The sequence below is a fragment of the Leopardus geoffroyi genome, chromosome B1 (assembly GCF_018350155.1).
Source record: "Leopardus geoffroyi isolate Oge1 chromosome B1, O.geoffroyi_Oge1_pat1.0, whole genome shotgun sequence".
In the NCBI taxonomy this organism is placed as follows: domain Eukaryota; kingdom Metazoa; phylum Chordata; class Mammalia; order Carnivora; family Felidae; genus Leopardus; species Leopardus geoffroyi.
This window is the reverse complement of record NC_059327.1, coordinates 196,081,681-196,096,022: the sequence shown is the minus strand read 5'-3', so window position 1 is coordinate 196,096,022 and position 14,342 is coordinate 196,081,681. Positions and strand designations below refer to the sequence as shown.

Here is a 14,342-nt window from a genome sequence, read left to right as displayed (position 1 = left end):
GTTCTCTAGCAAGCAGCATTAACTTCTGGACAAGACTCGTGATTTACTAGGCATTTGGCCTGATGCTATCAACAGAAGCATTACCAACTGCCACATGAGGTATTAACGTTGAACACCATTATCTGACCTCCTCAAACCTAACCGTTTCAGGCCAAACTATGGGTTACAATAAAGAAAAGGGATTTTCATAATCAGTAAGCAACTCATTAATCCTCCGCAATGTTGTTTAAAACCTACCCTATAAACACAACCAGGTTACTGACCTGTGGTCAAAACATTTTGGTTGAAGTATTGACTAACGTAAATGATTTGGATTTTCACCATTAATGTTCATCAAATTAACGGAGAACTAACAAGGCAATATCTTTCTCGGAGGCATTGGCTGTCCGACATAAAGCTTTATACAAAGTTTCTGAACTGGAAGTTAGACCAAGGCTCTGCAGATTCAAAACTTTGCTTTCTATGAGGAGAAAAACATAACTTCCATGCAGTAAACTTCATGGTAGGTGATTTCATAGTAGTCAGCTTGTTTACAAGCCACTCAGTGATGTTTTCAGAGAAAATGTTACCTACAAAACACCAACTTCTACTTGTGGAGCCACAAAGTACACTCTGCTATTATTCTCTGCTATTAATCAATGGAGTCAAAATAAAGAAGTGGCCCTAAGGCGAAAGAACACCAGCTTAACCCTTATTTGTCGAAGAGTATTTATGAGTGGACACTGAAAACGAACTTGTAGCTATGTAGAGGGCAAGCAAGAAAGCAACCCAGGAGCTGGGGCCATACGGTGTAAGGAGTAGATAGACTCGTGGGAAGACACTAAAGATAAATTTGGCCAATTCTGTAATTGTGTCCTAATCCAGACAGCAGCAACACATTTACTATGGTAAAACTCGTAGTCTGTCATGTTCAGGATGTGGAGTAAACATACCCTGAGGGCTAAAACACCTGTCACTATCACTCATTCAAAGCCAATCACTATTCTAGATATGGAAGACATTCAGATAAATAATATATAATCTCTGGTTTTGAGATGCCTAAGAGTCTAGCATGGAACACAGGTATGTAAAATATTAAAGAATATCATGATGAAGAAACACTCAAAGTGGAACAAAATTGTAGATTACCATTTAAAGCATGGATATTGCATTTTTTTAAAGCACAGTACTTTGCACACTGTAGGAATTTAAAGGAAACTACTTTTCTTTTTCTTCCATACAATGTGCCATCAGATGCTGCCAGTAGCTTTCATTACGTTGGGTGAAAGTTACTTTACCGCTTTGGTGCTCACAACCTCCTGGTCTATAAAACACAAGGTTTATATACATGGTCTCTAAAGTCCCACCTTTAGATCTGGACACCATACGAGAAAGTAACTTTAAAAGGTGAGGAGAGAACGAAAAACATGGGATATGATATGGAGATCCATGAAGCAATGCTCAGTATCCAAGAATTAGAGTAGCATGTACAAAGTGAGTAAATACGTTTCACAAGGAAGACAAGAATGTGCAGGATAAGAAAAGAATCCCAGTGTAGTTTTTGTGAACAGGTTGAAAAAATTTATAAAGATTAACGTGTAGGTTAAGAATAATCTATGTTCCTCATGGCTCCTTAAGGAAGATCAGTTTTCAGATACAGCTGAAGAGAGGGACCCTAGGACCAGGGGTCAAACAGTGCTTGAGTCGTCCAGTCATGTGCTGACTTTAGTTAAGTCTTGAGCATGCCTACCACATACCAGGTCCTATACTAGGTAAGTTCATATATAGTGTGAAAATACTCAGAGGGGACATAAGGAATACATATATTTTTAGCAAGTTTAGTATCTCAGACATGAGAGAAATTTTTGTTTTAAAGAAACTAATGCTTACCAAGTTCGAACCAAACAGAAATACAACAGTTTATTAACTGGCAAGTGAAAAATGTCAAGGCTTAAAAATGTATTAAGAACTCTTAACACCAAGTATATATGGCAAGGCCTCCTTGCAATTCAGACTGAAAGAAGGAAGACACAGGACGATGTATTTTCTTCTTAGATGATCTGATGGATTACTGAAAAGCTAAATGCTGTAGGTTTTAGAGAACAGCAATTGGAAATTCGTTCTTTCCCCTAAAGGTCTGACTACTTTGTAAACAAACAAACCAAAAACTTAAGCAACATGGGAAATGAGGACATCTGTTAACAACTAGTCCTAACTTTTATAGGATGTTACAGGAGAAGAGTTGAGGGGAGGGGTGGGGCAGGGCGGAGAACAGATAAAGGATACAAATGCAGCTATTGCTTAAATCAGGGATCGTGGAAAAGGCATCCAGAGTGCACATTAAGTGTCTAAATAGCTGTCTGTCCCCGCTTATTCTGGGAGCTCCTTGAGGACAAGGACTTTAATGCATTTCTCTCTGTATCCCCAGACGCTGCTGTGGTCCCTGGCATGAAGGAGGCCATCAAACAGTGTCTGCTGTATTAATGAACTGTGTGCCCTTTCTTTCCTCCCTTTTCCCCTTTCCCTTCCTTGCAAAGCTTGCAAAACGTGCTGGTAACTTGTTTTCTAGAACTTCCTGAGAGGAACAATGCAGGTTAGAACTAAAATAGCAGAATCTCTTTACATAATCACTGAATGGAACTAAGACTCTAATCTGATTATAAATACCTATGTCACAAACTCAATTACTAAAGTATCAATTCCCATGCGTCTGGTGAGTCTACCATCCAGCTCCTTCTCCATAAAATAATACAAAACACTATCAAATGTTATACTAAATTCCCCCAGGTATCCTTCAGATGGCATAAAAAAAACACAGAAAACAAGTGTGCGTGGGCTCTCCCACCCTGCCTTGCCTCCATGCCCCACCTCTCTCTCTCTCTCTCTCTCTCTCTCCTTCTCTCTCTCACTCACCAGTTAGAATGGCCATCATCAAGAAGAAAGAGATAAATGTTGGTGAGGATGTGGAGAAATAGGAACCCTTCTGCACTATTGGTGGGAATGTACATTGGTACAGCCACTATGAAAGACAGTATGGCGGTTCGCCCCAAAATTAAAAACAGAACCACCATATATATGAGTTAGTAATCCCACTTCGGGGTATTTAGCCAAAGAAAAACACTAATTTGAAAAGGTATATGCATCCCCATGTTCATTGCAACATTATTTACAATAGCCCAAGATACTCAAACAACCCAAGTGCCCATCAATAGATGAATGGGTAAAAAAAAAAATGTAGTGAAAATACATATAATGGAGTGTTATTAAGCCACGAAAAAGGAAGACGTTCTGTCATTTGCAACAACATGGATATCCTTTTGAGCCCATGAGGCTAAATGAGAGATGGCAGCCAGACGAGCACTGTGTGGTATCACTTCTGTGTGAAATTTTAAAAAGTCAAACGTGTGAAAACAGAGAATAAAACGGCAGTTGCCAGGGGATAGGAGATGGGGAGGACCAAAGAGATGTCATTTAAGGGTACAAACTTTCAACCATAGTAAATAGTAAATAGACTCTAGAGATGAAACGCACAGTACCTTGAGGATAGACAACAGTATTGTATCATAATCATGAGACTTGTTAAGACACTAGAACTTAATTATTCCAACTACTAAAAAGAAAGGATAATGATGTAATGTGACAGAGGTGCTAATTATCACTACAACTGCAACCATATTACAATATGTAAATGTATCAAATTAATGTGTCATACACCTTAAATTTATCCAATGTTATATACCAAATAAATTTCAATTAAAAAAAAAAAAAAAAAAGAAAGAAAGAACTCTGGGCTCACCACAGCTGGCTGGCTTGCAAGTAAGGTTCTTAGAAATCTCTTTTTAAAAAATAAACTTTCAAAAATGTTTCCACTGAGAAACATTCATTGTGCAATCAGTAATTTAATTGGCAAAGACACCAAATTCGTCAGGTTCAGGAAAGAAAAATGAGGCTTCCCTACACAAAGGATTCTGACAAACACAACAAAAGAGGGCTCTAGTAACTTGAATTCCTTCTCAAAGAAATGAATTCAAAGTAAACGCCACCAACAAACTGAAGACTGAATTAAATGTCATCACATAATAAACAAGATGACAGGGTGCACTAAACAAACAAGGTTTACAAGGTGTACAGGAAGTATAGAGAGCCATGTAATTTACACATCTGGATACCTCCGCAGTTAAAATATGCCTAGATTGCTTCAGATTCTGTGTCCCCCTCTGTCTCTGCCACTCCTCCACTTGTGCTCTGTCTCTCTCAAAAATAAACAATAATTTTTCTTTTTAAAAAAAAGGGGGTGCCTGGGTGGCTCAGTCAGTTAAGCATCCAACTTCAGATCAGGTCATGATCTCATGGTTCGTGGGTTTGAGCCCCACGTCAGGCTCTGTGCTGGCAGCTCGGAGCCTGGAGCCTGCTTCGGATTTTGTGTCTCCCTCTCTCTCTGCCCCTCCCCAACTTGGGTGGTGTCTGTCTGTCTCTCTCTCTCTCTCTCAAAAATAAATAAACATTAAAAATTTTTTTAAAAAATATGCCTAGATGTTAGATCCATCTCTAACATCAAAATAGTAGCTATCTGGCTCTGGTGACTGAGAGGGAGCTAAGAACCTTAAAGCCTCCCTAAAATCTTGCCTTCAAAAGTATCCCAAGTTAGTCCATCTCTCTGGAGTTTTTCTTGAAACTGACCACTGTGAAGATGAGGCAGTACAGAGAACTTTCTCCCGGAGTGGCTGCCTGCGAGGTATCAGCACACCTTCCACTCTAGGGAGGGCCCACCAGTCACCAGGGCTGTCCTTTGTCCATCCCCTTAGGAGGAAAATTGCAAAGTAATCTTGGACTTGTCTCTTTCATCCAGTCGATCCACAAGCCCTGTTGATTCTGCTCTCTTACATCCATTATTTCCCTTCCTCTCTGAGGGAAATAGTCTCCTTGCTTCAATCTCTTTCCCTACCAACCACACACACTCTCACATACACGCACACTCACACACACGTGTGTGCACACAGCCATTCGATTACTCCTACCTAAAAACTGCTTTCATTTTATTTCCCAGCTTTAAAAAATGATTTCCTACTATCTACATGTTACATAAAACGTATCCACTTGGCATTCATAAATCTCCATAATCGTTTTTCAAATCCCTTTCACTCTACAATGCAATGGTCATTTATTTTAACCAAACTGCCCTTCTGCTTCTAAAATATAACTTAAGCTTTTCAGCTTGTCCATACGAGCTTCTCTTTCCGTCATTTTCTTCCTCCTACTTCAACCTGCCCAGCAAATCTTCCAATAGAGCAGCGTCATTCTCAAATGACCCTGAGTTCAAATCCTGCCTCCACCACTGCCTAATCATAGGTCAGTGAAATCAAGTTACTCAATCTCAACAGGTTCCATACCCTGCCCATAAAATGATGAAATACTGCCTGCCCCCCAGAGTTAAGAAGATGGTTGAATGAGGTAACACAATGCCTAGTACATGATCATAATTTTCTTCACTTGAGGCAGAAACTAAATTCCTTTAAATCTTCTTTAGACCCACCACTATACCGCATCTATATGATCAATATGATAATCACTCAGGAACTCTCTAATTAACCAGAGACAAACATCATTTAGAAAGAGAAGCTAAGGGCACCTGGGTGGCTCAGTCAGTAAAGCATCTGACTCTTGATCTCGGCTCAGGTTATGATCTTATGGTTCGTGAGATCAAGCCCCACATCAGGCTCCTCGCTGACAGGGCAGAACCTGTTTGGGGTTCTCTCTCTCCCTCCCTCTCTGCCCCTCCCCCACTTGTTCATGTATGCGCACGTGTTCGCTTGTGTGCTCTCTCTCCCAAAATAAATAAATAAACTTAAAAAACAGAACAAAAAAAAGGAGCTAAAAAGGAGAGGAAATCATTCGAGTTCTGGAGTCTGCCAAGTTCTGTTCAATCAAGCAAGTCATGGTCATTGCTCTTTCTTGTAGCCATCCTTCTGGGCCAAAGCCAAGCACAGTTGACCTTGGGTTTGAAATGCACCAGTCCACTTATACTGGATTTTTTTTATATAAATACAGTAATATAAATGTATTTCCTCTTATGATTTTCTTAAAAAACATTTTCTTTTCTCTAGCTTACTTTATTGAAGAATACAGTATATAATACATATAACATACGAAAATCAACTGGTTATGCTATCAGTAAGGCTTCCAATCAACACTAGGCTATTAGTAGTTAAGTTTTGGGAACACCAAAAGTTACACGTGGATTTTTGACTCTACGGAGGGTGATGTCAGTGCCCCTAGTTCCCGCGTTGTTCAAGAGTCAACTGTAGCTATTTTTATATGTCTGAGAGCAATTTACATGGCATAAAATATCTTAACACTGTGCCTTACCATAATAAGTCTTGAAAGCTAAGAAATAAAAGATTTCCACAGTTTCAATATTATAATTAAATCCTACAAACAGCCACATCAGCGTGACAATTTTCAATTGATATTTGCTCTGTTTTAAAACACACACACACACACACACACGCACGCACGCACACAGAGTGACCATAAAAATAAGAAACAGAACACTGGAAGAATTAAAGAAAAATATAAAAAGGGAGAAGGACAATTATACCCTTTTAGCTGTATGGGGTGGGGACAGAGCGGAGGGGATTGAGGAAAAATGTAATTTGTTGCCTTCTCAGCAAACCAAAAGCTTAACGTTATACGATAGGCTCTTTCTCTGATTTTTCATTCTATCAAACATGTGAATTGCATAATATTATGGTGGTATTTTAAATGCTTGATTGTTGGTATTCACATTTGTTTCTTAGTCTAAGAATTTCTAGAAATAGTGAAAGAATTCAGAAATCCTCAATAATTAATACCATCATTAAACTGTGTATTAAGTTAATGATAAAATAACATCAAGAATTAATATCATTACAGGGGGGGATGTTTTAGAGAAGAACGGAGAACAGAGACATAAAGAAAACATAATGTTTTACCAAAGCAAACATGGAGTAAATGCTGAGACTGAACTTTGATAAATCTCTGGCATTTTGTATGAAATACAAAAAATATTATAGTACAGTAATCCTGGAAGAACTTAAATAAGGAAGTATAAAACAATATGATCAACATCTTAACCCATTATTTAATCACTGATGAAATTTGTATTATATTAATCTCAACTTTAGGACAAAATGGAGTTTGAAGGGCATCATAATTTGGCAAAATTATTCACATCTTCCACCTTCCACAATAAACACTGATTCACACACACAATTTATTCCTAAGGCTGTTAGGGATATGTACATAGAATGCATAAATGTGAAGGGAGTCAGTGATGAAAATTAATGCCTTTTAGGAAATAAATTGTTTTTTAAAAATATAAAGTTCAAATATAATCACCTGTGACTGTTCTATTTCTGCTTTGTTTAACTTGATTCCAAGGATTTCAGCAGCAACTTTCTGAAAACACAGGAAGACCTACATAACAAAAATAGGTTTAAATGATTTAAAACAGGCATGCTTAAGTTCCTTCAAATAAATTGAATTTTCTAAAAAATGATAAACAGCAAGAATTGCAAAAATATGATGTACCAGGTTATTCCAAAAATAGCTTTGTCAAATACACTAACATTTTAAGAGTAATAATTTTTTTAAATATTGAATCATAATTTGAAAATCATAGAATTCACTAAATTGATCTAAACATAAAGGGGCGCCTGGGTGGCTCAGTCAGTTAAGCGTCCGACTTCAGCTCAGGTCATGATCTCGCGGTTCGTGAGTTCAAGCCCCGCGTTGGGCTCTGTGCTGATGGCTCAGAGCCTGAATTCTGTTTCAGATTCTGTGTCTTCCTCTCTCTCTGACCCTCCCCCGTTCATGCTCTGTCTCTCTCTGTCTCAAAAATAAATAAACATTGGGGCGCCTGGGTGGCGCAGTCGGTTAAGCGTCCGACTTCAGCCAGGTCACGATCTCGCGGTCCGGGAGTTCGAGCCCCGCATCAGGCTCTGGGCTGATGGCTCAGAGCCTGGAGCCTGTTTCCGATTCTGTGTCTCCCTCTCTCTCTGCCCCTCCCCCGTTCATGCTCTGTCTCTCTCTGTCCCAAAAATAAATAAACGTTGAAAAAAAAAAAATTTTTTTTTAAAAATAAATAAATGTTAAAAAAAAAAAAAGATTTTAAACATAAAGACATTTATCCCTAAAAATTTTAATTTTTAAGATTTTAACATAAAACAATTAATTATAGATACCACATTAAAAACAAAACAAACAAACAAAAACTACTAGTATAACAAACCCCTAGAAGTCCTGGAGAAGATGAAAATAAATTAGCCTATACTTCAGTACCCAGGTTTTTCACTGCCAATTCTGTATCCCTTTTTGGTCTGGGTTTAGCCTATCTCAAAAGGTCTTACTTTCCAACCCTTTAATAATCTTTGTGGCTCTCATGGATTTCAATAAATCCTCCGTATATCTTGAGCAAAACAACTTAGTAATGTCTATTGTATTTTATCAGTGCAGAGTAAAAGAACAGTAAACTGTTATCACTAAACAGAAATCAACAATACTTTTCTATAAATAGCCGTTCATACATATGTGGCTTATAATGGGCCCACTATGATTCCTAGGGCTCCAATCGCACACTGACTATAATGTATAACTTGTCTTGCTTCATAAGTGTCTTATCATATTCTTACTCCTACTTATCTCATGATTGCTTACTGAATACTTATTGCAACAAATTTAATTTTGATTTCTAATAAAAAAAAAAAGATATACATATACCCAACAGGCATATGTTGTTTACATCCTAAAAAGCATTATACATTATAGTCTGATGGTCAACAGTCAAGGAAAACAAGGAAGCTGGTGTGTTGGAATGGAGACAAAGAGAGGGTTTGTGGAAGAAAATGAGCAAAGAGATGAAGGCAATACAAATCACAAGATCCGGCAGGCTATGGAGGACTTTGGCTTTTACTCTGAGTTAAATGGAAGCCATGGGAAGATGGCCTGATGTGACTTCTATTTTAATGCGGTCAATCTGATGGTTGTATTGAGTATTCTCACTGTAGAAGATCAAGGGTACAAAAAGAGAAGCCAGCAAGGACACTGATGTAAGAGATGATGGCAGCTTGAAACAAAGTGGCAGCAAGGAGAGGGTAAAAAATAGTCACCAAATCCTGCACATATCACGAAAGCAGAGCCAACAGGACTTGGCAATAGACAGATGTGGGGTGTGGGATGTAAAAGAAAGACAGGAGTTGAGACTGATTCTAAAATTTTCTCGGCCTTAGCAACAGTAGAAGATCTGCCGTTTATTGAACTGGGGAAGACAATGAGGGATTTTAGGAGGAACTATCAAGAGTTCAGTTCTGAACCTGAATTAAGTTAGGGCTACTTATTAGACATCCAAGTGGAGGTGCTGAGCAGACAATTGGATATATGAGTCTTGAGTTTAGGGAAGAGGTCTGGTCAAAGCCCTGAGCCTAAATGAGATGACCAAGGGAGTAAGTTTAGAAAAAGATACCCAAGGACTGAGCCCTAGGCACTCCAATATTCAGAAGTTGGAGAGAAAAGGAATCAGCAAAATGAAATGAAAGAGAGTAGCTAGCAAGGGAAGAGGAGAACCAGGAGGGGAGTATCCTGGAAGGTAATGAGGAAAGTATTTCAAAGAAGAGAGAGTGATTAGCTATTTTACATGCCACAACTAAGTCCAGTAAGATGAGGACTAAGAACTGAGCACCGCATTAAGCAAAAAGGAGGTCACTGGTGACTTTAATAACAGTAGTGTGCATCAAATACTGGGGGCAAAAGTCCAACCGCAACTGTTCAAGAGAAACTGCAAAGAGAGAACTGGGAGCTACTCTTTCAAAACATCCCACTGAAACCAGGGGAAAGAAAGAAAGCTAGAACTCGAGAAGGATGTGGGCTCCACAGTTCCTTGTGTTTAAGATAAGAGAAGTCATAATATTTGATATGCAGATAGAATAATCCAGTGGACAGAAAACAAGCAATGATGTAGGAAGAAGAGAGAACTGCTGAGCAATGTTCTTCACTAGGCAAGGAGAAATGGGACTAACACACACTGAGCCTGGGAGCACAGAAGGTCTCCCACAGTAATCGTAGAGAAGACAGGAAATATGGGAACAGAGGCAGCAAACATGGCAAGTAGGGGTAAATGTGGCAAGAGTATGCAGCTGTCTTCTGTTGGCTTCAAATTCCTTATAAACTAGGAAAAAAGGCCATCAGCAGAAAGAATGGACGAGGAAATGCTGAAGATCTGAGGAGAGAAGAGAAGTGATAAAAACAGTCAACAGCTCATCCTAGGTGAGCAGCAGAGACATGGCCTAGGGACACGTGGCATAATTACTGGGCAGCATTAAGGGCCTACCTCAGGTTGATGAGTATGAATTTTGAGTGAAACAGCTAGCATGCCTCTGTTCATATACTTGGGTACGGCCACAAAACAGTGGGGGCTTGCTTTAAACCAGAGTGAAGACTTAGCCAAGTGAGTCTGATACTCTCAAAGTGGGGAAATGGAATTAAGGGCATATGCACAACCATAATTTTGATTGCACCTGAGATTTAAGTTAGAAAAAGAGGAAAATGAGAACATGACAGGAGGTGAGGAACATTAAAAATATGTTCAGATCAGGGTCTATAGGTCCTGCCCGGACTGCAGATTGACTGGATTAGGGCAGTCAGGGGTATGAGCTGGAAAGATGGGAGGGTGGTCAGTGATTAGGACATCTGACACTGAGACAGAGATAACAAAAGAGCTGCAGTGATTTGTAACGACAGAGCATGGGAGCCAGTGGCTGAGGTGGAGTGGAGGACAAAGAACATGAAATCACCGAGGATTATGACCAAGGTAGTATTAGAGAAAAGTACAGTAAATTAGGAGTGCAACTCCTCAAGCGACGAGGGGAATAACCTCTAGATGGAGAGGACTACAAGTGTCAAAGTGATTCCACAAGAACAAACGACTTCAAAGTTGCATTTAAAAAGAAAATAATGAGGATTTTTAGTAGTGGCTAAACATAAGTACACAAAAAATACTGAGTGGTTAAACACAAACTAAAATACTGGAAGTTAAAATAATTCTAAAATGACAAAAGACTCCAAGGAAGATAAATGAGAGTAGAAGCCCAGCCCATGGATAGACTTACCAAGGAGTACTGATTTTTGTATATTTTTAAGTGGCATGTGTGGGTATGTGCTGATGTTTGCATTATCTTGGGGAAAAGGGTTCCGATAATAATCAGAAAATAAATAGATAATGAAATCTTTAAAAGTTTAACCTTGATAAATCAAAGAAATTAAAATAGGAAAATACTTTTTTTTTTTTTGCCTACCAAATTGACAAAGATTTAAAAGTAAATACCTAAATCCTGGATGCTAAAAAATAGTGCCATGATATGGCACTCATACAAATGTTGGTGGTAGTATGGATTATTAAATCTACTTAGTAATATTAAGTGACATGGCAAAACTTTCTGCATATAAATTTTTAAATAAAAGTAAAACGCAAAATTATTTCTACATTATGATCTTAATTTTTTAAATAAACATTTACTGCAGTTCAAAACGCTGGAGTGTCACCGCTTGGGTTTACAAATCCTATCCTCACCACTCATTAGCTGTGCACCCTGGACCCCACTACATCATCTCTCCAGGACTCATCCTTAGCACAGAGATAGCGAGAGAATGAGAGAACCACAGTGCAGTCACGAAGCAAGCATTCAGTGAGTTCAATTCGCTAGCAGCAACAGCAGTAATGTTGAGTATTTGTGCGCATCAGAAAAAGAAAACTGTAAGGAATCATATGAGGTTGTGAGTGGTCACCTCTGGATGCTGAGATAATGTATGATTTATACGTTCTTTTTCTTTTCTTATGTTCTTTTTAACTCTCATATTTTTAAATTCCCTAAAATATCCATAAAATTACGTCAAATGAATTGCAAATGTAATACAGACCAATTAAACATTAGATCTATTTTATATCTTCAACAGGAATCAATTTGTTCCAAAAGTTATGTCTGGGAAGTATACTTCCTATGAATGTTATTAATAAACAAAAGATCACTTATAATATGCAATATTCATTATTTTACTTACAGAGTCTCCTGTCTTTGCTGAGACAAAGTGGCTACTAAAACCATTTTCCTGGCAAAACCGTAAATGTTTATCAGGTTTTACTGTTCGCATATGCTCCAAATCAACTAGAAAAGTGAACAAAAACAAACAGAACAAAACTCAGTATCAGAGTCAATCAATACATTGTTAACAAGTTTAACTGTGACTTACTTTCCAATATTATATCCCAGCTTAGACACTATCTGTGTAACCTTGAGCAATTTCTTTAACCTCTTTATGCTTGAGTCTATAAATCTAAAAACAGAGAATAACAAACAGACCTCCCTCATATAGAGTTATTTGAGAATGACTCCATGAACATTGCACAATGACCAGCACATGAAAAGTGCTCAAAAAACGGAAAGTACTCATTCCTATTATCTACAGCCTCAGGCACACTGATGAGACGTGAAAAAGATCTCATCTTGGCATCACGTGTTTAAACACAATGATTACAGTGGACTGTTGAACATCATGGGTTTGAACTTACACGTGGACTTCTACTGTATAGTACTCTAAATGTATTTTCTCTTCCTTATGACTTGCTTGATAGCATTCTTTTCTCTACCTTACTTTACTGAAAGAATATATAATACATATAGCAAATAAAAAATGTGTTCATTGACAGTTTATGTTATCAGTAAGCCTTCCGGTCAATAGCAGGCTGTTAGTGGTTATGTTTTGGGGAAGCCAAAAGTTATACATAGATTTTTGACTATGCGAGGGATGGGCACACCTAACCCCCATGTTGTTCAAAGGTCACTGTAATTGAAAGCAAGATGCACTTCCCCAAGCATATTTAGTTTGAAACAACTTAATTACCTTAATAATTACAATAGTTCTATAATCCCTAGAAACTTTAATGTTAACACAAATACAAAATTAATTTTGTGCCAAAAGATAACAATATTTTGTTGCATGTTTACTTTATTTATAGCCACAGTTTGATTTCACAAAGATATAGCTCAGTTGCTTTCCAAATCTAAAGTGTACATTTTGAAAGTAATGGGCAAGCGAATATTTCCTTGAAAGTTGTAGGTACTTTAAAGCAAAGCACGGTACCAAAGCCAATACTGGCTTTATCCAGCACAGTCTATTTTTTCAAATGTGATCCTTTATTGAACAGTTTCTCCTTTTACAACACTACAGACCCTATAAGGGTGTTGACTCAATGCCGTCAAATTATAAGGCAAATATATTCACAGGATTTAAGGACAACTAGGCTCTTTGAGTCAATATAGGAAAAAAAAACTTAAACTGATTTCCTGAGGAAGGGACCCAACTGACTTGTAAAAACTTGTAAATTTGCAAATCTACTAAGCCTACATAATAGTGGCAATTGATTATCAACTAAAAAATGCTCTCATACTACATAAAAGGCTTTATTTAATATTATATCGAAGGTCTTTAGTTTGTAGGCTCAACAGATCTTTCTCTAGGAGATTTCTGATCTAGTGGGGGATTTCTGAGTCCCATTTACACTGCTTAGCTTGGATAATGTGGAGCTTTTTTCCTTTCTGGCCACAAGTGCTGTTCCTTAAACATCACTGAGACCTTATTTACAAGAACAAGCCAAAAAATGTCCAGATACCACAGGCATCAATTTGTAGAAGACTAAAATACTGAGCTATTAGCACTGACATTTATACATCTAGTTTATCATAATATTGAGGCTAAAATGCTTTCCTAATGCAACATGAGTAAGAACAAATCATGTCACTAAGAAAATTACCCAATGAAATCACTGTCCAATTAAAAAGAAACGAACATGAAGTTTGTCACTTAATGCGTGTGTGCATTTGTCTTTTCAAATGGAATAGTCTATCAGTGTTCTATTTTTCTTTCTCTTTCTTCCTCCTTACCACCTGCCCCCCAACTCCCTAACTACCACTTGCATTTATCTATAGCATTGGGGAATTAACCACCCAAGTACGAGTTTTTTTCCTAATAAAGATAACCATGAGAAACTAGTACTATCACTGGTCAACTGAAAACAGCAGCAACATTTATCCAACAAACATTTATTGAGTACCTATTATATACCAAGCACTGTGGGAGGCAGTGAGAACCCAAAGATAAAAAACATATAACCCATGGGCGCCTGGGTGGCTCAGTCAGTTAACTGTCTAACTTCGGCTCAGATCATGATCTCATGGCTCGCAAGTTCGAGTCCCACATCGGGCTCTGTGCTGACAGCTCAGAGCCTGGAGCCTGCTTTGGATTCGTGTCTCCCTCTCTCTCTGCCCCTTCCCCAC

General features: G+C 38.1%; 1 protein-coding gene across 6 annotated transcripts in view; it reads right to left on the bottom strand.

Annotated features, from left to right (window-relative positions):
- RAB28 (RAB28, member RAS oncogene family) overlaps positions 1 to 14,342 on the bottom strand; it is an 87,074-nt gene that overhangs the window by 4,677 nt on the left and 68,055 nt on the right. For all 6 annotated transcript variants that reach the window (XM_045474532.1, XM_045474537.1, XM_045474535.1 and 3 more), the window contains exons 5-6: positions 12,070 to 12,173; positions 7,357 to 7,434 (exon numbers count right to left, since the gene is read on the bottom strand). In XM_045474532.1, the coding sequence (XP_045330488.1) occupies positions 7,357 to 7,434; positions 12,070 to 12,173 (182 nt within the window). The remainder of the gene's footprint in view (positions 1 to 7,356; positions 7,435 to 12,069; positions 12,174 to 14,342) is intronic.